This window comes from Sabethes cyaneus, chromosome 3 (genome assembly GCF_943734655.1).
Source record: "Sabethes cyaneus chromosome 3, idSabCyanKW18_F2, whole genome shotgun sequence".
In the NCBI taxonomy this organism is placed as follows: Eukaryota; Metazoa; Arthropoda; class Insecta; order Diptera; family Culicidae; genus Sabethes; species Sabethes cyaneus.
The window spans coordinates 216462877-216489772 of NC_071355.1; the positions used below are offsets into that span (position 1 = coordinate 216462877).

The following is a 26896-nucleotide window of genomic DNA, read 5'->3' on the forward strand; positions in this document are numbered from 1 at the left end:
CCTTCCCTGGTCTTGCTCTTTAGGATGAAAAGTAATTCATTTATTGCGTCATTTGCATTTTCCTGGTTAATGACGAAGTGTAATTAGTTGCAGTTATTGTAGTATTAATAAAAAAACGTACGATGTCTGTGCAGATGCATTTTCAATTCATGGAATGGTGTAGAGCTACATAGTATCTGTACAAAATACTTCTTCGACCTGTGGTCGCTGGTAAATTTGGGATCAGTAAAAACCGCGGAACTTTAGTAACGACACTTTATTTTGATGGCACAGAAATGCGACTGGATACGTCGACCGATTTAATAGCACTAACTTTTGATCTAAAGTTATCTCAATCTTAAGCTAACACGAAGAACACGAATTGATTTCTCTCTAGAGATCTAGTACTATGATTCTATGCAAAAGACATATTCTCTGGCTCTCGCCGTTATCAATATGGTTAATGATTGATACAGGGTGGTCTAGTGATCGATTTTGCAATTACAAAAATAAAGTATATGAAAATATTGAACATCACCGGCCGCCTTAGAAATATGCGGTATTTCTAACAATATCTAATAATATCTATCTTTGGTTTCTATATACACACTTAAGTTGAATGGTACGTTATGACACATGGTGCTTCAGTACGATGCTCCGATGTAACGTGTGACTCGTGATAATCCTGCGTAATCCTCCAATCTGCGTGCTGGAAGATATGCTGCTATGCTTCTGCTTGCTGTCTCGTGATTTCTGCTGCTGCTGTGGATGCTCTCTCTGTGTAGCCTTACGCGGTTGCATTTTCGTAGAATGGTTACACCGGCCAGGTACCGGTATCCATAGAAGGGTTCGGATAATGATGACAGTCCTCGGGGGTGCACTCCCCGGCCGCCCTGATGCATTGCTGAAACAGATGAGAGGCGCTTTTTTACATGAAAAATACAAATCAATAAAGACTTCCCTGGAGCGGAGGCTTGCGCGCCTCCGCGGGCGCTCCAGCGCCGATGAAATGCAGCTTCCGACGTATGCGATGCAGTAGCTCGCTCTACCCAGTGCCTTGCGCGGCAGTAACAGTAGATCCCGTAAGGTGATGCAACGGCAAACTTTCGGATGGATATTGACGTAATATCGTAGTCCTTGCGTTGATACCAAGCTCCCAAAAATGCTGTAGATGCTCCAGTCCTAACAATTGAAAGCAACCGAATATAATAACGTGGTTCGACTTATTGATGTGGCCATCATCGCAAAATCGTTTCGGAAATCATAATGGTGAGCTGAGTTGAGTGAAGGGTATTCATCCGAGCAATTTGATTGGGAGTAGACTTGACAAGCAGCAGTAGTGGAACATCTTGAAGGTCGTGCCCATCCTGGCACGACGGAGAACGACGAAGCTATGGGAGATGAAACATTCCTTAGACTTTTTGAACATTTATTGAAAAACAAAGACTTAACTGGCACGCGGGAGCCAAGAGACTCCCGCAGGCGACACCGCGCCTTCGTTGGGGAAGTTTTAATTCTTCCCTTCTACGCCAATTTGATCGTTGTCACGGATGGGCAAAACGCAAATCTTGCTAATTGCCCTAGTATAACTGCCATCTTTGGTCTTAACTGTGACCACCCGGATGTTTCCATCAGCGCCTTTAGTCACATGTGATACTCGACCTAGAGCCCATTTGAGTGGAGGAAGATTGTCTTCCTTGACCAGGACCATTGTGCCGACGAACAAGTTGTTTCGCTGTCTCGTCCACTTGGTTCGATTGTGGAGGTCGGACAGATATTGTGTAGACCATTTTCGCCATATTCGTTGCAGAAAATCCTGCGTACGTTGCCACCGAGATAGCCTATTCTCGGGAACTTCCTGTAGTGATGGTTCTGGAATTGCGGTTAGTGGGCGTTGACTTAAAAAATGCCCAGGCGTTAGAGCTTCGAAGTCTCCCGGGTCGTTACTCAAAGGTGTGAGAGGCCTTGAGTTTAAGCAGGCCTCAATCTGAACAAGTACCGTCTGTAGTTCGTCTGGTGTTAGAGTTTTCGTTCCGATTGCTCTTCTAAGGTGCTGCTTCATCGATTTCACCGCGGCCTCCCAGAGGCCCCCGAAATTTGGGGATTTAGCTGGGATGAACTTAAACTCGATTCCTTCATCGGCTGCTTCTGATACGATTGTCTGCTGTGACTGCTGAGCGAGAAACACTCGTCGAAGTTCGTCTAGTTCACGTCTAGCCCCAACGAAGTTACAACCGTTGTCGCACATGACAACTGACGGCTTGCCGCGCCTTGCAGCAAACCTTCTGAAAGCCGCCAAGAATGCTGCGGTCGTCAAATCTGCAGCAGTCTCAATGTGAACCGATTTGGTCACAAGGCAAACAAAAATCGCGGCATAGTATTTTACCGGAACTGCTCTTCGGTTTGGATACACAACCTGAAACGGTCCGCAATAATCGACCCCGACTCTCAGGAAAGGTGGAGCTGGCGTAACACGCTCTGAAGGCAGGTCTGCCATTAATTGTTCATGGACGGTTGGCTTGTTCCTAAAACAGGTAACACAACGGTGAATAGTTTGACGAGCGAGACTGCAAACACCAATAGGCCAAAACCGATCTCGAACGCTAGCAATAAGCAATTGTTGGCCTGCATGAAGCATTTTGTGGTGGTAATGGAGCATGACAAGAGTAGTTAGTGGATGATCCTTATCCAGAATAATTGGATGCTTTCTTCCTGCTGAGATTTGTGCATTCGCGAGCCGGCCGCCGACACGGATTACTCCATCCAGTAGCCGCGGACAAAGAGAATTGAGACGAGACGATGATTTCACTTGATTTTTCCGCAGTAATTCTTTGATGTCCTGATCAAACCGCTCGCGCTGAGCAAGTTTCACGAGCTGAATAAGCGCGGCTTCCCGTTCGGCGAACATTAGAGCTCCATGCCGCCTATCGCTGTGGTTCTTTTGGCGAGTATTATGTATGAACCTGAGTAACCAAGCAGTGAGTTTTACTAAGTCCATGAGAGACGACCGCAGACTGAAAATTTCATTCGGTGGAGCCATGTTGGCTACAACCGATATGGCAGTGTTTTCTTCCAGGAAACGGGTATCGAAGTTTGTTAGTGGTACATCATCTGCCATTGGCCATGTGCTTTCATCCTGTACAAGCCACGATGGTCCATTCCACCAAAGTTGATTCTCTAGTAATTGTTCTGCAACAGTGCCACGCGATAGGACATCAGCTGGATTCTCTGTACCCGGAACATGGTTCCACTTCCCTTCACGTGTTGAGTGTTGGATTTCTGACACTCTGTTTGCTACAAACATTTGCCAGCGTGATGGGCTCGATGCTAGCCAGTACCGAACAATTTCAGAGTCTGTCCAAAACCACCTTCGCACTGTTAATTTTAAACTCCTTATAACCTTCTCGTGTAGATGAGCAAGTACCAGCGCAGAGGACAACTCCAACCTAGGGATCGACAGTTTCTTCTTTCGCCCTTTCACGTCCTCTATCGGCGCCACTCTTGATTTTGCAGCAATCAGGCGCGATGTGACACTACCATCGAAATGTGTACACCGTAAGTAAATACATGCCCCGTAGGCCTTTTCAGAGGCGTCACAGAAACCGTGTAGCTGTATGGAACGACAGTCCTTGCCGAACGCTAGCCATCTCGGAACTCTTAAATCTTCTAGGCGATCTAAGCTACGTCGAAACTCGATCCAAAACGACTGCAAGTTTGTAGCGAGTATATCGTCCCAAGTGACTTTCTGTTGCCAGAGAGACTGGAGGAAAATTTTCGCTGCGACAATTATAGGGCTAACTAGTCCAAGCGGATCGAACACTCGTGCCAAATCCGAAACCACAACTCGTTTACAAATATCAGATGGGTTCCAGGCAGGAACCTTGAATTTGAAACAGTCCGATCTCGGTTCCCAAATAAGTCCAAGAGTTTTCACTGTCGCACTTGAGTCGTCTAATTCAAAGCAAGTCCGCTCGTCCTTGCAGTCTTCAGGTATACGCTCGAGGACTGCGGGGCAATTCGAGCTCCATTTTCTGAGCGTAAATCCGCCGCCGCTTAGCAGTCTCTGTATCTCAGCGCACAGCTGCACACCTTCCTCGATGCTGTCTACGCCCGACATCATATCATCCACATAGAAATCTTCCGCTAATACCTTCGCAGCATCCGGAAATGTTCCACCGTCGAGCTCTGCCAGTCGTTTCAAGCATTTTGTCGCCAAATATGGGGCAGATGCTGTGCCATACGTAACCGTTTTAAGCTCAAAGATGCGAATGAACTCGTTAGGATTGCTTCTCCAGAAAATACGCTGGAATTGCCAATCACGCTGCTGAACATGGACCATGCGGTACATTTTTTCAATGTCCGCGACTATAGCAAATCGATGGAGCCTAAAGCGCATGACGATCGAGAGCAGATCATCTTGAACTGTGGGACCAACCATTAAGGCATCATTGAGGGAAATTCCGCTGGTAGTAGAGCACGACGCATCGAAAACAACCCGCAATTTTGTTGACGAACTTTCCGGTTTGAGTACACAGTGATGTGGTATATAATACTGTTGAGCTGTTGACTCTTTATCCTCAGTGACTTCTCTCATGTGGCCCATGCGCAAGTATTCTTCGACAAACTGGATGTACATTTGTTTAATTTTATCGTTGCCAGCCAGCCGCCTTTCCAGTGCGAGGAAACGTTTGAGTGCAGTATTTTTTGAGTCTCCGAGGCGAGATATAAGGTGATCCTTCTTTGGCAATGTTACGATGAATCTCCCACGAGTGTCTCTGATAGTTGTACGATCAAACCACGTCTCGCAGGCTTCTTCTTCTATTGAAAGGGTGCTAGTGGAGCGACACGTCTCTAGTTCCCAAAATCTCGTTATCAAGTTGTCCAAACGGTCACCACATGCGCTGGCAACAACTGGTTGATGGCTTGTGCAATTCAAAACACGACCGCAAACAATCCACCCAAAGGCACTATTTTGCAGAGTAGGACCATTATCTCCTAGCTTTAATTTATCAGCCGAAAGTACGTCGTAGAAGAGTTCTGCCCCAATGAGTAAATCTATTGAGCCTGGCTCGAAGAAATGGGGGTCTGCAAGTGCTAAATCGGCCGGAATATTGAGATCATTTGTGTCTATTCTTGCGAGTGGCAAATTCTGTGTTACTTGTGGGATGACGTAAAATGTTTCCTTCTCAGCAAAGCAGGATACACGGGAACGAATGCGAGCCACGACAGATTGCTTGCATTTCTTCGTGGTTTGTCCAATTCCACTGATAGAAAGCGTTTCCTTGGACCGTTTAAATTTCAGCCGTTGAGAGATGTTTTCTGACATGAAGCACAGCTGAGATCCGCTATCAAGCAGAGCTCTAGCTAGGATAGAGTTCCCAAAATGATCTTCAAGTATCACGAGTGCAGTAGCAAGTAATACCGATCGTGATGCCTTGGTTTCGTTAGCAGAGAGGACAATATTGTGGTTTGTGGTTGTGTCTGTGGTGGGTGGCGTCTGAGCATGAGTTCTTGAACTTGGAATTGAAAGTGCGTTTTGTGTATTTTGATTAGGTACCTGCTGGTGAGTTTGAGTGTGTGCTTGGTTCTGTGGTCGTGAGGTTGTTGGTGTCTGTGTCGTGTGTGGGTTCCCTAGAGTCGGTTGCGGTCGCGTCGGTTGTGAAACAGGAGATGTGTTATCAGTCTGATTTGAGCTTAGGTGCAGCATCGTGTGGTGTCGTTGTCCGCATACCCGGCAGGAACCTCGCGAACAGGATTTTGACCCATGACCTCTGGATAAACAGTTGAAGCACAATCGATTATTTTTCACTGCATTCCTCCTCTCTTCCACTTTCATCGATCTAAACTTCTTACATTGTGAACCAAAGTGCTTTTCGTCACTACAGAAAGGACAAGCAACTTGTGTTCCTGCATAGCTGCTGAACGACCGTTGTGACCTTTTAGAATCGGATGGATGACAACTCTTTGGCATAACCGATTGCAGAACAATGCAGTGATTTTTTAGGAACTGAAGCATTTTAGTGCACGTCGGGACCTCTCGAGATCGATGTTCGGTTTCCCAAAGGCGCAACGTTGCGGCATCTAATTTACTTGCCAGGATGTGTGCCAAAATAGTGCTCCAATTCGCGGTTTCCTCTCCAAGTTTGCCTAATATTTGCAAGTGTTTTTCAAACTCGTTGAGCAGGTGATTGAGAGACTCGAACGTTTCCCTTTTCATTTGGTCTATCGAAAGCAGCGCATCAAGGTGCGATTTCACCAAAAGCTTTTTATTCTCGTACCGCGATTCAAGCTGGCTCCATGCTATCGAATAATTATCCGATGTGAGTTCAATCGATCCAATTTCTTGCAAAGCCTCTCCAGACAAAGAGGATCGGAGGTATGTGAATTTGTCAATCTCCGACAAATGAGCGTTATCAGAGATAAGATTCTTGAATGTATCACGAAATGTGATCCAGTCACGTAAAGTTCCACTGAACGTAGGTAGCTTCAATTCTGGCAACTTTACCCGCATCATCGACACAGAAGAATGTTGCTGGCTGATAGACGGCGCAGGACCAGCAGCGGGATTCAACATCGAAGGGCACAATAAGTCTTCCAATGATTGCTTTAGCACAAAATATTCACTGATGAATTCTTTCAGAATCTGCGCATTGTCCATGTCTCTTTTGTGCTTATTTGCCGCCATTTTGCGGGCTTGAGCATCCACAGTTTCATCTGGGTCAACGAATTCTTCACTTCCATCCGTATCCTCAATAATCAATTCGATTTGCATGCGCACTTCACAAAACAGCTCATACACGTCGTCCAGTTTTCTAATTCGAATTAGCAATGAACTTTTATCGCGAACTTCGTTGTAATTCTGCCGAAACTCTTTCATGGCATCCATGATGCTTCGAATCTGGCGTTCTTGCTTTAATAATTTCCGCAGCTCGTTACTGGCCATTTTGTAAAGAAATCACACTGCACTATTCACAATTCACACCGTTTGACCGACCGAATATACCCGCAAACCGAATAATTGACAGAACCCACGGACAATGAGACCCTTTGCAAAGCGAACCAGCTTAGGAAAATCAATCAACCAACCTCAGATACTCAACTCAGCGGACCAATCTTCTCTTAATAGAAATATAACGCAGATCATGCAGTTTTATCAATTTTATTGAATCGGATTTCAGCCACATGCAATTTTACCACTTAACCAGGGAGCGTCTGATCGTGCATTCAGAACGCCACCTCAACCAAACCTGTCCTGCTACTTATCTTTCCGTCCGTGTCCGTGTAGAAAATCCCGGTGTGGCCGATCCTGTCTCAGTCCTAGCGAATCCGTAGGGTGCCGTAATGCAGCCACGCTGCCACTAAAGCCAGATGCAGATGATTGTCTCAGGAAACAATAGCCAAATGCAATGGCTGATAGCACGCCAAGCGCAATTGTTCATGCACTTTTCACTCGCGGTTTACTGTCCCACCGGTCTCGTTCTTTTAGAGATCCGGCTCGAAGGACCAATGTACAAAATACTTCTTCGACCTGTGGTCGCTGGTAAATTTGGGATCAGTAAAAACCGCGGAACTTTAGTAACGACACTTTATTTTGATGGCACAGAAATGCGACTGGATACGTCGACCGATTTAATAGCACTAACTTTTGATCTAAAGTTATCTCAATCTTAAGCTAACACGAAGAACACGAATTGATTTCTCTCTAGAGATCTAGTACTATGATTCTATGCAAAAGACATATTCTCTGGCTCTCGCCGTTATCAATATGGTTAATGATTGATACAGGGTGGTCTAGTGATCGATTTTGCAATTACAAAAATAAAGTATATGAAAATATTGAACAGTATCCAAATGGAGAATTTTATTTATTTCTTTCAATCTTTCCATCTCTCAATTGAGAAAAACAGTCGCCTCAAAAACATAAACTTGAAACCATCATTTTCGTTCCGCAATAATAATGGCTATGTTTTGCTATGTTTGCACTTTAGGTGGCAGCAATTGTACGTGTATGCATGGCAACTGGCCAGCAAATGCCTGGTTATATCCATTTCCGCCGAACCACACTTTGGTTTACGAATTGAAGTTAACAGATCGAATTTTTACACTGAAACCTTCGGTGGCCGTGTGGCCTAATGGAGAAGGCGTCGGACTTCGAATCCGAAGATTGCAGGTTCGAGTCCTGTCACGGTCGATGATACTTTTTTACTCCACCACCACCTCAGTGCTTACAGCTTGATTTTGGTGCCGAAATTAAACTAAACATTTTGATAGGACCTGTAGTTCACCAAACAGGAGCACTCAACCGTAGTGGCGAGGCGTCGTCATCACTTAACGAAAGTCCCGACCGCAGAAGTGTCAAGCCGTTTGGATGTGTATGATTACAGCGCTCTCGAAATCCATGCTCAATTTCCTCCCTGTGCACATGACAAACAAAATCCAAACTAATCCCTTTTGTTTCCACCGCCGTACTTCCTCCAGCCGCCCACCAGAACTGGCGCAAAATGCTGCCGCTTTTCAATGTGATTCGCCGCTCGGTTCGCTGGGTGACTCTTGCCGGTTATCTGCTGTTCCGAAACACGCAAAACTGTTTCCTGTCAGGCACTGTCCCGCTTCCCTCATTGCTTCCTTCCAGCCGACCCCAGCAGCGCTGTATGTTACGGAAAATCTTACACACAAACTTAAATGGTAGGAATGTTTTAATGTGATTTCTGATATTTTTGTTTTGTTGCTTTCTTTTTATGTGTTTACTCGCAGGATCAAGCGAGATGTCTCTCGAATCGCAGTTTCAGCACACTGAAAGGTTCCGTTTTATCATGCGGAAAGGATGCAGAAAATGGGTGTGGGGCAGTCCTATTATCGTGAGGTGTATCGGAAATGGTTAAACATTGGTTCAATCTGTAGTGCACACAGCAGTTATTCGATGCCCGAGCGGATGGGCTCGTAAGCCCGCTGCTGTCTGCTTTATGTCTGACACTGTCGATGGGGTTCGTGTAGGTAGTATGTGTTTTGCACTCGAACGAACGGGACAAATCCGGTAGGATTAGTTGATAGCAGAAGTGTTGCCCCTAATAAATGCTGAAAGCATAAATAAACGAACCAGATAAGGCCAAATTCTGTTTTGATTTTATTGCTTACGTCGGGCTTAACTTGAAGTGAAACTGAATTATCTGAAGATGAGCGAGTGACGGAAACTCGAGTAAAACATTACTCAGCAATTCCCTTTGATGTGATAACCTCTAACCATTAAGAACTTAAACTGGTTATAACGCTACAATTATGAATTATTAAATATTTCAAATATAGTAAAATCTGCAAAGATAACGGAATATTTTGAGTTTCCACTACAACTACTGGAGCATCTACCCTAATAACAAGTCACGGTTGAAAAGTGTTTCTAACAACGGACTACCGATAAAAGAAAATCAAGTTTTACGACAAATAAACAGGAAAGTGCTAATGCTCTAAGCTCTAACATTGAGCTAATGCATATTCTCCACATACCTATACTCATCGCTGTGGTTTCACTACCCCGAAGGGATGCCACTTCGGTCACAAATGGTCGATTTGACTTTCTGCATTGGCAATGCAGAACAAACTGGAATAATTCACCAGTGAGTGGCTTGCTTGGTGGCATGTAAAACCAACGGAACGGTTCTGTGCCATTTATTGCCGTCACTAAATCTATAAAAGTGGACAAATGTTAATTGGATGTACTCTATCTTGAATTATCAATCTCGGAGGAAATTGCACTTCCTTGCAGGGGGGTTTCGAATGTGAGCAGGGTTAGGTTTCCCGTTTTGCAAAAACGTTTCCCGGAATTCCTTTCCAGTTCGACCACCGCAGCACCGTGGTCCGTTCCGTACTCTTCCTTGCTACCGCATTTACCTCGAAGCAAATGGAGCACGAAATCGCTCCGACTTTATCTTTTGTCCTAATCATATTAAGGTATTTAAATCTGTCCTTCCGTGTTTTAAAAGATCTCCTTCCCGGATTGCACTCCCCTATTGGGGAAGAAAATTTCTTCAAATTGTCAGAATATCAGTACAGTTCAGCGTCTGCTTTCGCCCCCACCCAGTGCACCCTCACCATTTCCTAGGCACTTTTAAATTTTACGTTCCCCGCTCTCAGCTCGAAACAGCGCCCAGAAGCGATGCAAAGTTCAAAGAATGGGCAAAGAGAGCTATCACAACGCGATAAAGTCAAAACGGTTGAATGAGTTCTTGCATAGTATCGGAACGGAGCGCTTTCGGGACGAATAGCTGGAATTTTTAGCGATGTTACGGCGGCAATAGCAGCAGCAGCAGCAGCAGCGGAGGAGCACAGATAATGGTTGCAGTCATAAATTTCTGTAAATCTTGCGCTTGATTTTGAATTCATAGCGTTTATTTATGGGGACAATTAATGTTTACAACGCGAGCAATATTGTGGATTTTGGTATTGAGTGTCATAACTTTCGGCTTTGTAACGCGAGTTGCATTTTGAAGCCAATTTTACGCATCGACGAAAGCTGATCTCTCAATAATTTTCGATTTTCTTTTGGTTATATGAAACCTTAAAAATAAATCACTGCAAACAGTTTTACCATTAAATGGATTCCGCAGTTTAGTTGGTGTGATGGACGAAAACATATAATACCTGGAGGCAGTCAACAAATATTTTGGTAGATGAATATTTATACTGAAAATGCGTTTGTAATTTGTTTCACCAAGATTCGCGTACTACGGCAGTTTAGTAATCGATTCAGGTTTTTAATTATTATTGGGTTATTTTATAATTTGGAGTGATTTTTTTTGACCAATGTTACTAATTCTGGTTTTAATGATGGCATTTTGATCATCTGGTTACTATTAAACTGGTTCATTTGCTGTCTAGGCCAACGTCAACGTCAAAGCTTCATTTTCTTGTCATCAGGGAAAAAAATTTAAACTTTTTAGTCTTGTAATGTAGAGCAATATTTTCTACTACAAAGTTGTAGATAAATTATTTTGCAAAAACTTTGCTCAAGAAACAAAAATTGTATCTCGTCTGTGTATCGCTATATAACGATTTTTCTAGATTGTGTCAGGGTGGGTCTTAAAAAATCAGTTTTTTGCTCTAACATTTTTATTTGAAACCTAAATTAGAAACTGCGTTAGGATGACTTTTAGGGTGTAAAATGATGTATGTTTTGAACTTATTAGGTAGTTGCTATCTATTGCCTGAAAGAAGTTATAGTAGTTTTCGTTCTAAAATATTACAGTTGTCCACATCATCTCGAACTTCCGTTGGCACATATTTTCAAAATCAGAATGCGTGGTTTAAAAGTACGTATCTACAAAAACCATGTAGTGCCATTTTTCCACACTTCTCCAGTTCTGTAGAAAACGCATTTAAAAATTGAGTATTTTTACATTTATATGACGGATTTCACGCCAACTCGTCTATGGCGTTGGCAGCATCCTCTCAAAATTTAATGCAACTATTTGTGTGTAAAGAGTTTATGGAAATAAACTACTTTGTATACTTAGTTTTTCCAAGCAAAAAGCAAAAGCAAACAAAAGAGCAAAAAAACTGATTTTTTAAGACCCACCCTGACACAGTCTAGAAAAATCGTTATATAGCGATACAAAGACGAGATACAATTTTTGTTTCTTCAGCAAAGTTTCTGCAAAATAAATTATCTACAACTTTGTGGTAGGAAATATTGCTCTATATCACAAGAATAAAAGGTTATTTTTTTTAAAACGAGCAAAAGTGAACCACCTTAGTGACTAATTATGTCAAAAGTTAGGTCCCAGCTAGCACCAACTTGTATATCAATGTACGAAAACTATCGTAAATATCTCCTAACAAACTCGAAAACGTAACTAAAGCTGGATAAAGTGAGATCAAGTTGATTTTCTGTCGTATATAATGATAATGACTGACATACATACGATTTTCAGCACAAAATCGTAGAGTAGTACGGAGCGCTTAATCGGATATTATCGTATATAAATACTTATATAGTCGTAACGCTCAAAATTATTTGTAATCACGTATATCGCCTCCAAAATAGTACGGATATGCCAATTTTGCTCATGAAATACGATTTATTTAGCATGTATATCTGTACGTAATGTTGATTTTTACCTTTTTATACATATGAAAATGCTAGCTGGGGTCTCTTTTTGTAAACAAAATCTTCTGAATACATCAAATCTGTAGAGCAAATAGTTTACTAGATATTGATTTTTGGCTTAAATTTTTGCTTTTTCGACCATAGCACCATGGTTTGATTGCTCGGAATCGTGAACTTTTTTAATAACTCTTTGCGTAATGTTTTTTTCAATATGGCGTCTTCGGAAGAATTTCTGTATATCAATAGACGCAACAACTGGTGGTTGGTATTAGTTCGGAACTCAAACACGGGTGGCGCTGCAAAATTTAACTTTCTAATTTGATGATATAGAGCTACAGTATGTTCTAGAAAGTTTTAGATAATCTTGTTATGAAGCTTTTTGCTGAATACATTATTCCTCTAAGTATCACAGTTCTTGAGATATTAGGCGTCTTTCATGATGGACCCCCAAAAATCGGGGTTTTCACTGTAGCTTCAAAACTATGTGATTTTGGGAAAAATAATGTTTTGCAAACATTTGCATCTATTAAAATCATACACTTTTGCAGAAGAAAGTGAACATCTATCTTCTATACAGAGCGAGTTAATGAACGATTTAGGTAAAAATTGGCCATATTTCGTACTGCTAGACAATAAAAAGTTGGAAAAACTGGCGACCGAGATATAATTAAAGTGAAAGTACATTCAAAACTGATCTTAAAACATGCTAAGTCATTTGTCTCTTTAAGTATCTTCATCATTTAATTTGCATTTCCAAGAAGTGATACGCAGTGTTTTAGAGACATATATATCATAATGTTTACTATATCCCATCGCCCTGTTAACAGCAAGGTACGCTGCTAATATAGCAAGCCAGTCGTCGTATGTACTAATCTCGGCTGTGTGGTGCTGCTAGAGTTTAATAGAATCCTTACACTAGCCCTGTAATTGTCCTGTACTCGAATAACCGGCTGCGAAGCCTACCGATAAAGAAGGGCAATGTCTTAAAGACGGTTATACCCAAAGCTTTGCTCTACTTGCATCGCAAGAGACTAGTAAGAAAAGCAAACTAATAAATAGAAAATTAAATATCGAGCATGTATTTTGCATCGCCTTGTCTCCCAGTCTTGTCTTGTTGTCCCAGTCCCAGTCCCAGTCCCAGTCCCAGTCCCAGTCCCAGTTCAAACGCTAGTCTTAGTCCGAACTAATGCAATGTTGCGAACCGAGCGAGAAGTTAACCATTCATACTCACACGCGAAAGAGTATGAGAAACGTAGCATTCAACGCTTACACCGCACACGCAGGCGTAAAAGAAACAGCCACCGATGCTGTGTGCAGACATTCTGCTACCCACACACTCGCACACACACATCCTCACATCGTCTTCCTGCATAGCTTATCCGCGTGTCAAATACTCCTGAAGAATCAGCTGCCCGTGAGGCTGGTGGCGCGCTGGGATATAAATTTTGCATAACTTTTTCTTTTATTCTTCATCTTCGCCATGGCAACCCTGTAGCAGGTTGTAGGTCGCCCGGCGGAAGTGGTCGTTTTAGGGAATATCCGAAACCATGTCAATATTGGTGTCAAACTTCTACACTTTTAACCCTCATAAATTCTTGAAGTTTGACTTCCATATTGGTACAGTTTCGGTCATGTTTCAAAATGGCCATAAAGGTAGGACATTTTCAGAACTGATTGCACTGAAATATTTTGGCCATATCTCGGTTGTTTCTTGACGAATTTCCGTTCTCTTTTCGCCTATCGACTGTAAATGAAATCTAGTTTTGGGGTACAATAAGAATATTAATTTATTTCGATGACAGAAAAAGATACAAGCAATGAAAAAAAATCAGTTTTTGACAAACCCCCCGCCCAAGTAATACTGAAATTAGTCGTATTTCGGTTACCATAACTTTCTAACAACCGTACTAGTAGGGGACAACCCGGAATATCTCCGATGTCCACTGTCTATTGCGAATCGAATATTTCAGAAATACTAGAAAAATTTCCCCTCGAATGCATTTGGATTCATTTAAAAATGTCTTACGGTTGTTATGGTTGTTTGAATTTCGACTTTCAATTTAAATACAGCTAAAATTCTTGCCAGTTGGTTTTTTTATGATTGAAAAGTTGTATAAGGATAAATGCTAAACTTGAGGCTCCCCTTGATTAATACAGTATTTAAAACTACCAGAACGATTGTACTTGAATCAAAATATAAAAGTTCTAAAATAGAATTGGAAACATTGATAAAAATGATTGTATTATCAGACACAGTGTTGTATCTGTTGTCACTTAGTCCATATTGATAGAAGTTTATTACTATGTTAAAACCACCAGTAATTAGTGCAATCTAATAAATTTACAGACTGAAGAATTTTGAAACTTTCTAACAAACGTATTCTAAAACAAAAGCATTTTTATAACTCTTAGAATGCACCCCTGCCGTTTGTTATTGCTGCACCGTACAAGTCCGAAATGGTAATTTTATCAGTTGATACTCGGCGATTACTCAATCATCGTTCGAAACAAGCGCACTCGCAGTTTCGGCAGCAACCGGGTGACTTTGTTGCCCTTGTCGTTACCACAAATTGAAAGCAATGTTTTTCACTTTGACAATTCTTTTCACTGGCCTTTCAGTAGTTTTGTTCAGCTACTATCGGTACAGGAAACTAGTTAAAATTAAGACACACTTCGCCGGTCCAGAGTCACAGTTTCTATGGGGAACCACGTCGAAGTTCGTCGGTAAAAGTATCCCAGGTAAGAATGTTACATTTTCCACCCCATCGCTGGACACTTTTCACACCGTACGGTTTCCCGCGCAGATATATTCGACATCATCACTGAGATGCACAAAACGCACGGCGAAGACGTAGCCATCATCGCTGCCTTCAACGAGCTGATGTTGGATCTATCGAGCAGGAAAAACGTGGAAAAAGTTCTGCAGTCCAGGACAACTAAAAAGTCCTTTGTGTATGACTTTCTGCAACCCTGGCTGGGCAGTGGATTGCTAATTTCCACCGGAGAGAAATGGTTCCAGCGGAGGAAAATCATTACCCCCACGTTTCACTTTCAGATGTTGGAATGCTTTCTGGATGTGTTCAACCGGGAAGCGGATCTGCTGGTTAGTAAACTGAAAAGTAAAGTTGGAAAGGATGATTTTGATATTTATGAGCATATCACGTTGTACGCTTTGGACAGTATTTGCGGTAAGTTTGGCAATTGTTAAAATACTACATTATGATTGGAACTTTTAACTTGTAGAAACCGCCATGGGGGTTCAAATAAATGCTCAGGATGATCCCAACAATGAGTACGTGATGGCAGTTAAGCAAATGAGTACGTTTATCCTGCGTCGAGTTTTCAGCTTTCTGCGTTCGTTTCCTAAATTATTCTTTTTGTACCCTTACGCTGGAGAGCAGAAGAAAGTTATCAAAAAACTACACTCGTTTACCAACGAGGTTATTGACTCTCGACGAAAGATATTGGAACGGGAAAATTCTAAATCCAAAATTGCCTTTGATCTACATGAAAAAGACTTATACTCAAAGCGCAAGGTGACGTTCCTTGATTTACTGCTCAGTGTCACCGTGGATGATAAACCACTAAGCCGAGAAGATATCCGTGAAGAGGTTGATACCTTTATGTTCGAAGGGCACGATACGACCACCTCGGGGATTTCTTTCACCATTTGGCACCTTGCAAAGTACGAAACTGTTCAAGAGAAGTTGTACGAAGACATCTGTAACCATTTGGGGGAGAATAAATCGACTTTCAAGTTAACAAATATTCAAATACAGAAAATGACTTACCTGGATATGGTTATTAAGGAATCACTGCGTTTGATTCCACCGGTTCCGATAATTGGCCGAACTCTGCTGGAAGACATGGAATTGAGTATACCGTTATAGTATGAAGAAACAACATTATTAGTGTATTAAAATGTTTATTCTCCTTCCAGATGGAGTAATTGTTCCTGCTGGAACCAACGTGAACATCAAGATATATAATATCCATCGAAACCCGAAGGTATGGCCTGATCCGGAAAAGTTCGATCCGGAACGTTTCTCCAAAGCGAACGAAAGCTCGTACGGTCCGTACGATTACATTCCATTCAGTTTCGGTTCAAGAAACTGCATTGGGCAGAAATATGCCACCATGGAACTTAAGGTGGCCATCATCAAACTGGTATCGAGCTTTCGAATTCTACCTGGTGAATCGATGGACAGGATGCGCTTTAAGACGGATCTGGTAATTCGTCCCAACAAGGGAATACCGATAAAACTGGAGGCGCGAAAGTGAACACGGTGGCAATTCAGTGTGTACTACAGTAACTTGGAGGCTGGTATTGTATTTTGTTGTTATTTCATTAGTTTCAATTATATTTATGGGATGAAGAGGTACTCATTCAAGAAAGTTAATCTGGCATAAATTAAATTAGGTATATTCGTTGTCACAATTGCAGTCTGACCGCACAAACTCAAGTGCTCTCAAATTTGTTTTTGACCTATCATACGTATCATAGTCATCCACCATCGTCAATTAGTAGATGAAGTGAGTGATACGTGCGGTGAACCCGACCTATCGAACACACTACACTGGACAGTAAAATACATGTTTTTCAAAGAAGTTGATCGTTTCAGTGAAGAATTTCAATCGCGAAATCCCTTAACAGTTTGCTCAGTAGCGCGTCGACTTTACGACGAAGTCCAGGTCTCGTGCCGCTGGAGTCGAAGTAGTAATTTACTTGGAAGTTGTTACTAAAGTACGAATTAGGCGTGCTTAAAAGGTAAAGCGTGCATCCCCTTTAAAAATTGCCAAGCCTTCAAGTCAAGCCCCTGTCGATTGATTACGCATGAGCGGAAGGCTCGAACAGACATACCTCGCCAGAGGAACGAGCTGATCTGTAATGAATAAGCGCATAAAAGTGCTGAGTTGATTTCAGATAACCTTTGACGCTGATCAGCGTGCATAATAAAGGGTAAATGACATATTTTGGTCCATGCGTTACGCGTACAGTCAGTTTTAAACTCAAACGCACATGTGTACCGAAGCATCATCTTGTTGAAAATCATATTATTTTAGACTTGCATTTTCCTATACCCAACATGTTTTTAATCCGTAGAACACCGTTCCGGATCGATTCGTCAACTCGCGTGGCACGCATCATGTGCCAAACAACCTGCTAGAAGCAGATAAGGAAAACGTTTTTGTTTACCATAATTGTGCGGACACATAAGAGAAAGTGGACTTTAGCACCAGCTGATAAAGAAATGTTCAAAGTTCGAAAATTGAATCATCAATCCTATCATAGAAGCATATTTCCAGTTATTCACAAGAATAAAAAAAATTTCTCATGAATAACAAGGCATGACAGGGAAGTTTGCTGCACTGCAATGGAAAGAATAGTTTTTCCAATTTTCTCAAAAGTAACCCAAGTAACAATTTGATTTTTTTTTGCGCTTTTATTGCAGTTTTTATGACCAATTTTGGGCACCAGAACCATCATAAGTACATAATGATCTTTTGTCATGGACAAAAGGATTTTATTTTTAGAGATCCTTCAGAAATTATACTGTAAAGAAAATATATGAATGTTACGAACATAAATATTTTGTCTTGTTTGCCAATTTCTAATTATTTAGTAGTAAAAATTTCACGAGGGCATTAGTTTTCGTTTGAGTTATGAACAGAAAGGCATTGACCGGTCATACTGATGCCGTGACGAATTTTGTGGATAAAAAAATTGCACTCCTAAAACAAATAAATGCAAAACAGAAATTTCTGAAATTAAAACTAAATAATTATACTGTGGTAACCGGTTCTTGTCACTCACCAATTTTATCTGCCTCCGATTTTCTCAAGTTTTTTCCTGATTCGTCACGATTTAGACTTGTCGAAATGAAATGCTGCTGCTCGGTTCTCGGTCGAACGAATCAGCGTAACTAGTTCCGTCGGAAAACAATGGTCCAGCATTATTTGCCACTGCTCATTTCGTTGGACTGAATCGAACGCCGTCTTAAAGTCCACAAACAGATGATGAGTCTGCAAGTTGTACTTCCAGCACTTATCTAGTAACTGACGCAGGATAAAAATTATTACTGGCCGGTGGAGGACCGACCAGAGCAAAACCTCGAACGCTGGTCAGACACCGGCAGCGATCTTGAGGGAGTGCATCAGCCGGCTCTTCTTTGATGGCTAGCTCGGTTCTGGGCCGCGATCATGCTCTCAAGGTCGGCTCTGACAATTTTGTGCTGGTCAAGGTGTTCGGATATTCAGGGGAAAAGCTAGCATTTACCTTTTCACCCAATTTATTCTTAATCTATACACTCACGTTCCGTAATGATTGATGCCGGCGACTGCTGCTGCTGTTGATGTTGTGTTGTGTGTGTTGGTCGAAGCTGCGCAGGTCGCCTTCACTACTATCGGCACGTTTTCACTGCTACTCCGGATACTATAGATGACGTTACAGCGGTCTGGCTTCAATGTTAGCTGCTTGACAGATTGGTATACATCGCTGAACTGCGAGGTCAGCGTAACGTCTGCATGGTTGTCGCTTTAAATCGTGCAAGCTCCACTCGTTCAGAATGCAGGGCAGATGACTTCACTGGAGCAATGTACGCAATGTACGACAGCTGCTTGCCACGTGACATCAAGATCGTCATCAGCGATATCAACGCCTAGGTCAGCAGGGAAGCAATGTATAGACCGGTGACTTTGCAGCTTCCTGTGGCTTGGTAATCAGAATCACTTTCTTTCCCCACAAAGATATCCACAAAGCCACCTGCAGATCACCTGACTAACGAACCTCGAACCAAATTGATCATATTCTCATCGAGACCCTGTTTTTCTCGAACATCACCAACGTACGCTCCCAGCGGGGCACGGATATTGATTCGTTGGAATGAAATATGATACGCTCGGCCGTCAACGAGGCTGCAACCGCGGTGCTAGGTGCGGAAACTTAGAGCGCACAAAATGATTGGTTTGACGGGGAATGCCAACAAGCCATAGAGAAAAAAGAGCTTGGAATAACTATGTAAACATATCCACGAGAAAGAATTTGGCCAAGTATTGAGCGCGGAATGAGTTAACCATGGTGCTGAGGACGAAAAAGCGCCAGAAGGAGAACAGAGTTCGTGAGAAGCTGGAATAATTATTTCGGGCTAATGACACGCGCAAGTTTTACCAGAAGGTGAACCAAACTCTTAAGGGTTACACTCCTAAACCTGACTTGTGTAGAGACGAGGGAGGAGATCTAATCACAAACGAGCGCGAAGTGGTCGAAGCAGGTGGAAGTAGTTCTTCGTTGAGCACCTCAACGGCGATATAGCAGAAGGAGACGCAATGGAAGTTAATCTCGGAGTACCTACAAAAGACAACAGCGTCCCGGCTCCCGATCTCGATGAGATCCGGCGAGAAATCGGTCTGCTGAAGAATAATAGAGCCGCCGGAAAGGATCGACTCCCGGCAGAACTCTACAAAAATGGCCAAGAATCTTAGCAACGGCACTTCACTGGCTGAATTCAAGGATTTGGGAAGAAGAGAAACTACCGGAGGAGTGGATGGAGGTCGTAGTCTGTCCCATCTACAAAAAGGGCGACCGGCTAGACTGCTGTAACTACCGCGGCATAACGCTGGTCAACGCCGCCTATAAGGTACTCTCCCAGATTTTGTTGCGTCGTCTATCCCCAACAGCAAAAGAATTCGTAGGGCAGTATCAGGCAGGCTTTATGAAGGCCCGTGCCACTACAAATCAAATTTTGACTCTCCGACAAATCCTCCAGAAATGTCGAGAGTACAACGTGCCCACGCATCATATTTTCGTGGATTTCAGAGCAGCATATGATACCGTTGAACGCGAACAGCTATGGCAGATAATGCACGATTACAGTTTTCCGGACAAATTGACGCGACTGATCAAAGCTACTCTGGAACGAGCGATGTGCTACGTGCGCGTTTCGGGGTCACTTTCAAGTCCTTTCGATTCGCGCAGAGGGCTGCGGCAAGGGGATGAACCGTCCTGTATGTTATTCAATATCGCTATTGAAGGTGTGATCCGGCGTGCGGGCATCGAAACGAGAGGAACGTTCTTTAGCAAGAGTAGCCAACGTCTAGCCTTTGCAGACGATCTCGACATCATTACTAGAAACCGTGGGACGGCGCGGCGGAGGCAATCTATGCCAGACTAAAAACGGAGGCTAGGAGGATAGGGTTACAAATTAATGCGTCGAAAACCAAATATGTGGTAGGAAAAGGCTCCCGAGAAAGTTACGTTTGCCTCCTACGGACAGTGACTATTGACGGCGTTGAACTGGAAGTGGTTGATGAGTTCGTATATTTGGGATCTTTGGTCACCGCCGATAATAATACGAGTAAGGAGATCCAACGACGCATTTAAGCTGGAAATCGAGCCTACTTTTCCCTCCGCTAGACGTTTCCCCAAGCAACACACTTTTCGCATTTATGGTTGCAGAAACTTATTTATGACTGAAATTAGTCATAAATCGGTTACCACAACTGGTTTGTAACAACTGTGCTAGTTGGGTCGATCTAGGAGCATAGGCTGCCGCACAAAGCTGACAATGTAAATAACGCTAATAAGACCGGTAGTCTTCTACGGACTTGAGACAGTAACTTTGCTTACGGAAGACATACGTGCACTTGCCATTTTTGAACGAAAGGTGTTGTGGACTATTTTTGACGGAGTACAAACAAAAAGCGGAAAGTGGCGGCGACGTATGAATCACGAGCTACAGGCACTGCTTGGAGAGATTCTCATCGTACACCTGGCGAAAGTTGGGAGACTACGGTGGGCCGGCAAGGACGCCAGACGACTGTGTAGTGAAATCCGTTCTCTTCAAGAAACCCACCGGCACCAGGCATAGAGGGGCTCAACGTGCTAGGTAGCTCGACCAGGTTGAAGCCGACTGGCGTGTGTCGAGACGCGCAACGAATTGGCGACGAGTAGTCCAGGACCGAGTACAATGGAGAGGAATTTTTGATACGGCAAGAGCTACACCGGCTCTCGACTGAATAAGTAAGTAAGTATTATAACCAACCACAATAAATTTGTTTTATTAACAGTGTTATTATGGTTTTATAGCTAGCTACAAGTGTATTTTGACTGGTATCCGCTTGGTATTGCGCAATACCATAATAAAACCAGAGGTAATGATTAATATCGCAATAAAACTTATATAAAATTGAAATAAAACCAAATGGCTTTAGAATTGTTACTTGGGTTGTAGAGTTAATTATTATCTACAATATTATTAGAGAAAGTATAGCTGTATCATTTATATTTATGGCCCTAGTTTTACTCAATTTCGCTCCCGCAGGTTATTTTCAAGTGAACCTTTACTATAAATTTGGTAAAATGAACAGGTCCAAATTAATTAAACAAAAAGTAGTTACTGATTGTCAATTATCATCAGTTTATCTTAACAAAATAGCAATAGGACTGACATGCGAATAATTTTCGACTGAATCAGGCAAATCTTCGCATAACCGTCACATTGCCGATAATGTATGGTATGATTTTTGAGATTTACTTGCTGCTTTTATTAAAGAGAACTAAAATTAAGATTAAAAGATAGTTACGTCCCACTCAATTCCCCTCTACCTCCACCCCGTCACTTCAACATGATACCATATTTCAAGTAATAGGGATGATTGGGGCAATATTGGCCGCCTAACCAAAACGCGTCACAAAACGTACCGCCTTTTCCAAATTATAATAACCGCCGTAAACATACGATTTGCTATGTCTTCAATTAATTAATAATGTATAGAATATTGATTGACTATGAATAGCTCTCAAATTTAAACGTTCAAAAAATGATTCTTTTTGCTACGATCAATATGTTCGATTAATCAAAATTGAGTCAAAGAGATCGGATCATTCCTGTGTATGTTCATATGTCAATATTTGGGTTGACCTGTAATTGGTTCCATTTATTATTAAGAAACTCGTGATAATTTTCACTAAAATGGTCTATTTATTAAGTTTTGTATAAGCAGGCCAGAACAAGATGACATAGAAAGAGCAAACACTGGTTAAAAACCCTTTGACGAACGCAAGTGTATGCTTAAGCATATATGCACAGTGTTCCGACCATTTTTCTGAAATGTAGTAAAATAACTGAAACGAATTAAATATTAAATGCAAAGAGTAAGGGTTGCAAAAACTGTTGTCTCTCTTAAAAATCTATCGATTGTGTTTATCGAAGCAAGAGTGACCATATTGATCATTTTTAGAATCACCGAAAATGTTCGATTAACTATAAAAATACCTCTCGATAAATTAAACGAGCCATAAAACAATTATCTAATTTGAACCTTAATAAAGTCCTTAAGCGCATACGCAAATACGAACGCGAACGGCACGTTCCAAAAAATTAAGACTTTTTTTAGCAAATAACAATAACAGGTAGAGGCGCTTAAGTTGTTATATTCCCTGTTTAATAACACAAAATAAGTATATCTAGAAATAATAGGATGATTGAATATAATGCATTTATGAGGAATTATTTCAATTTCATAAGAGGCAGAAATGGATGTGACTGTTATGCGAATATTTTTTAAATGGGGCAACACAAGTGGGTTTTGTTTTTCTATTCTTTGCGAACAAAGCCTACTATTTTATAAGTTTTTCTTAAACTACTGACCAAATCAAACTAATTTTCGCAATAAACTAAAAATCTCCAAAAATCGACATGGGACTGTTATGCGAAGAGGGGCAGACTGGTTGGTAACAAAAAGAACGCTTTGTGTGGATAATGTAAAGTGACAGGTGAGAAGTGAGAAATGAGCAGTGGGAAGTCAGGCCTGAGAAATGAGACGTGAGAAGTGAGACTTGAAATGTGAGAAATGAGGCATAATAAGTGAAAAATGAGAAGTGGGAAGTGAGAAGTTCAAAGTGACCAGTAAGAAGTAAGTAAAAAGAAGTAAGTAATTCTTGACACTTGCTCCTACATTCGATTTTGAGTCTTATCGGTCTCGTGTCCATTTGGCCTAACATTCCTTCCTACTTTACGATAATTGTTGTTGTTGTTGTTGTTGTTATTAGTTTGTTAGCACCTTTTAAACACAAAGCGTTCATTCGAGTCCTACTTTACGATAATCTTGGAAAGTGCCTCTTACAAAACAATATCTTTAAGAGAAAATATCAAATCATCAGAAATTGGAACCAACATTAACAAAAGAAAGGAACCAGATAGCACCAAATCGTATATGAATGGATGAAACCTGTAGTAAAATATCACTAAACAAACTTGGAATATGAAAATGCTAGATGCAATTTAAGGGCTCCCATTAGTTTTGTTTCGTCTTTTTTCGTCTATAGAATGAATTGCTGATCTTGTGTCCGCCATAGACTCTGTAAATTCTAATTTTCGAAATTTGCATAATAGCTACAACATTACATTCAGTTTGTTTATGCTTTGTAATGCACATTCGTCATTTTGAAAAAGTATCTGATAAATGTTTACTAATAAAATTGAAAAATTAAATTAACTGAAACATATGACATAGCATACGTTGAATTGGGAAGTGAGATGTGGACGCAGTTGTAGAAGTCTGAAACATACATCTACCAAATATACAAACCTTACCTGCAAACAGACCAAATTACGCGTCCCTATAGATTAGCGATTTTTTGTTAGCAGTGGAACTGAAAGAAAAAAAACTCTCCTCATATATAAACCTCGCTGATTGTTTATCTCTCTGATTGTCGCTCGACTTTCGCCACATTTAACGATCACTGATCTCGCGAGTAGCGTGCCGTGCGTTTGCTGTTTACTATCCTGTCGTGCCGTGGAACCAGTTGTTAGTTGTTCATCGCTCTAGTGAAGCAGAGTTGTTGCCGGAAACTATCAACAGGATGTTGCTGGTTCTAGCGCTTATTTTTGCCGGTATTGGCTACGTGCTCTTCAACTACCACCGAAACCGGCAGCGGGTGCTTAACATACGATCACACATGGATGGTCCTAAAGCGAACTACTTTTTAGGAACTATGCCCATGTTTGTTGGCAAGACCATACCTGGTAAGTAATATTGCTGCTGGATGTCGAATCGAACAGTGTTTTACTTACCATCAACGCACTTTGTGTAGAAATTTTCGAGGTCATGACAGAGCTACATAAAGTTCACGGTGAAGATATTGCCATAATTGCGGCCTTCAATGAGTTGGTGCTACATTTATCTGGTTCGAAAAATGTCGAAAAAGTTTTGCTGGCAAAGTCAATTCGGAAATCGTTTGCGTATGATTTTTTGGAACCATGGCTAGGCACCGGGCTGCTGATTTCGACCGGCGAAAAATGGTTTCAGCGAAGGAAGATCATAACACCGACGTTCCACTTTAAGATGCTGGAGAGCTTTTTGGAAGTGTTCAACACCGAGGCTGACATTTTGGTGACCAAGCTCGAAAATCAAGCCGGTAAGGATGAATTCGATATCTACGATTACATCACACTCTATGCACTAGATAGTATTTGTGGTAAGTAAGGTGGTACGGAGTAAGAAGAAACGTGTGATTATTAGGAGAGTTTTTTTAGCAACTTCGATGGGAGTTCAAATTCATGCTCAGGAAAATCCACATAACGAATATGCTATAGCCGTCAAACAGATGAGTACCTTCATAATACGGCGAATATTTAGCTTTTTGCGTTCATTTCCGTCACTGTTCTTTCTGTATCCTTATGCCAAAGATCAAAAACAGGCGATTTTAAAGCTGCACAATTTCACCAATTCGGTAATCGATTCCCGAAGAAAGTTGTTGGAGCTGGAGAAAACCAACTCCAAAGTGGCATTCGATCTCCAAGAAGAAGATATGTATTCGAAGAAAAAGTTAACTTTTCTCGATCTGCTGTTGAACGTTACGGTGGATGGTAAACCACTGAGCCGTGAGGATATTCGTGAGGAAGTGGACACTTTCATGTTCGAAGGCCACGACACAACCACTTCGGGCATTTCGTTCGCGATTTGGCATTTGGCCAAATACCAAGACGTTCAGCAACAGTTGTACGAAGAAATTATTCGAATTGTGGGAAAGGATAAAACTTCCGGACAACTATCGAACAGGCAGATTCAGGAACTCGAATATCTGGATATGGTTGTAAAGGAATCTCTACGCCTGATGCCTCCGGTGCCGATTATTGGGCGTAAACTTGTTGAAGATATGGAAATGAGTAAGTAAATAGTGGGGCGTATTTTACCGGATTAAAATCAGTTTAATCGTTTCAGATGGTACAATCATCCCAGCCGGTACGACGATTTCGATCATGATCTACAACATTCACCGGAATCCCCGAATCTGGTCTGACCCGGATAAATTCATCCCAGAACGGTTCTCCAAATCGAATGAGAGCACTCGTGGTCCATATGATTATATTCCATTTAGTGCGGGGTCACGAAATTGCATCGGTCAAAAGTACGCCATGATGGAACTGAAGGTAACGCTTATCAAATTGTTGGCAAACTACAGGGTGCTACCGGGAAAATCGATGGCCAAAATGGAAGTCAAAACGGATCTGGTACTTCGTCCGGATACTGGCATTCCCATCAGACTGGAGCAGCGTTGATTGAGTTTGTCTGTATGTTTCTGTTATTCAATTGAAATAAATTACTCTACTAATCTTGAATGAATCTAGGAATGTTCTTCCACAACAATTACTGAATTCTCCGAAAATTCCAGTAGAAACAATTAAGCGAGAATCATATTCCAACAAACACCTGTCGGTGCATGCAGAATTATTATAAAACTACCCCACTTTGCGTGGTGCAATTTTTCTTACTGCTATCAAGCCGGGAGTAAGGGCTAGGGAAATTCTTTAGATATAGGATGCGACAAAAAGATGACAAATTAATCGTCGCCTGAAATAATTTCTTTCCCAACGATAAGGTTATTGCGTTCCCTGGCAAGGGAAGCCGCCTGTAACAGCGACGGTTAGCCGAGTGACCCAACGTTGTCATCATGCCGAGCATAAAACGGAAGTGATTGGGTCCGGCAGAATGAAGCATGTAACAGAGACTGTCTTCGGATGGGATGGGCTGCAGCAAAGGGCACAAGCAAAAACATTATTAATCGAGCGACGAGGACGGAGCGGATGGGGGCGGGGGCGATAGCGTAAAATAGGGAAATGTTTAGTAAATGAGTTATCGGTCTCGAAGGTACGATATTAATCAAGAAGCCCGTCCGAAGACAATGTAATGAGAATGGGGTCTCACCGAGCCGGAAAGGGAGGGGAGTGGAATTTTTCTGCGACAAAAATCCTGTCTGCAGTGGGGAATGTTGGAAGCTTGTATCTTGTCCTGTGAGAGAAGCCCGATAAATTAGGTCGAGATGCTTCCGAAGGCAGATTCCTTATGCCATGGGATTTTTTGTGTTGTGATCTGACGGTGAAGTAAGTCCAAAAATGTTATGCAAGTAATTAGTAAGGATTTTACTAATTAGGGCAAGCATCGATGACGGCAAGGTATAGTAAATTAAATACGATGAAAGAAAATTTGTGTCTTCGGATGCAGTTTTGCGTTCTGGCCATAGATCAAAATGAAACAGAGTTTGATTTAAGTTACGTACAGAAAAAAATAGTTCAGTTACAACACTTTTAGAAAAGTTACGATCAAATCATCGTTTTAAATTTCAATTTCGAAATTTTATGGACAAAGTATAAACAAAAGGTGGGGCACCCAACCTTTTCAGAAGAATGAAAAAACGGAGTAATAATTAAATGACGAATCTATTATTACTTATCACAAAAAAATGGATCGATTTTTTTGGAGCGAACCAATCACCGGTTGAAAGTCCCATTAAAAAGCAAATAAATAAATAAATAC

At 41.7% G+C, this 26896-nt stretch overlaps 3 protein-coding genes and 1 non-coding gene across 4 annotated transcripts in view; 2 read left to right on the forward strand and 2 right to left on the reverse strand.

The window, feature by feature from the left end:
• The window catches only part of LOC128744639 (uncharacterized), a 379511-nt gene that overhangs the window by 39432 nt on the left and 313183 nt on the right, over nucleotides 1-26896 (reverse strand). The window lies entirely within an intron of this gene.
• LOC128740701 (uncharacterized) lies at nucleotides 1490-6922 on the reverse strand. Its single transcript, XM_053836264.1, has one exon. The coding sequence runs from the start codon at nucleotides 6920-6922 to the stop codon at nucleotides 1490-1492; it is 5433 nt and encodes a 1810-aa protein (XP_053692239.1).
• Nucleotides 8098-8170, forward strand: Trnar-ucg (transfer RNA arginine (anticodon UCG)). The gene has a single exon. It is a non-coding gene; the product is annotated as a tRNA-Arg (tRNA).
• On the forward strand, nucleotides 14659-25641 carry LOC128740702 (uncharacterized). Its single transcript, XM_053836265.1, has 8 exons — nucleotides 14659-14818; nucleotides 14884-15267; nucleotides 15323-15955; nucleotides 16020-16356; nucleotides 23909-24105; nucleotides 24174-24557; nucleotides 24616-25248; nucleotides 25304-25641. Exons 1-8 carry the CDS (start codon nucleotides 14659-14661, stop codon nucleotides 25639-25641), a joined length of 3066 nt encoding a protein of 1021 aa, XP_053692240.1.

Coding starts and splice junctions, on each gene's coding strand:
- LOC128740701 (XM_053836264.1), bottom strand. CDS start 6,922: ATGGCCAGTAACGAGCTGCGGAAATTATTAAAGCAAGAACGCCAGATT.
- LOC128740702 (XM_053836265.1), top strand. CDS start 14,659: ATGTTTTTCACTTTGACAATTCTTTTCACTGGCCTTTCAGTAGTTTTG. Junction 15,268..15,322: donor CGCTTTGGACAGTATTTGCG/GTAAGTTTGGCA, acceptor TTTAACTTGTAG/AAACCGCCATGGGGGTTCAA. Junction 25,249..25,303: donor TGTTGAAGATATGGAAATGA/GTAAGTAAATAG, acceptor TAATCGTTTCAG/ATGGTACAATCATCCCAGCC.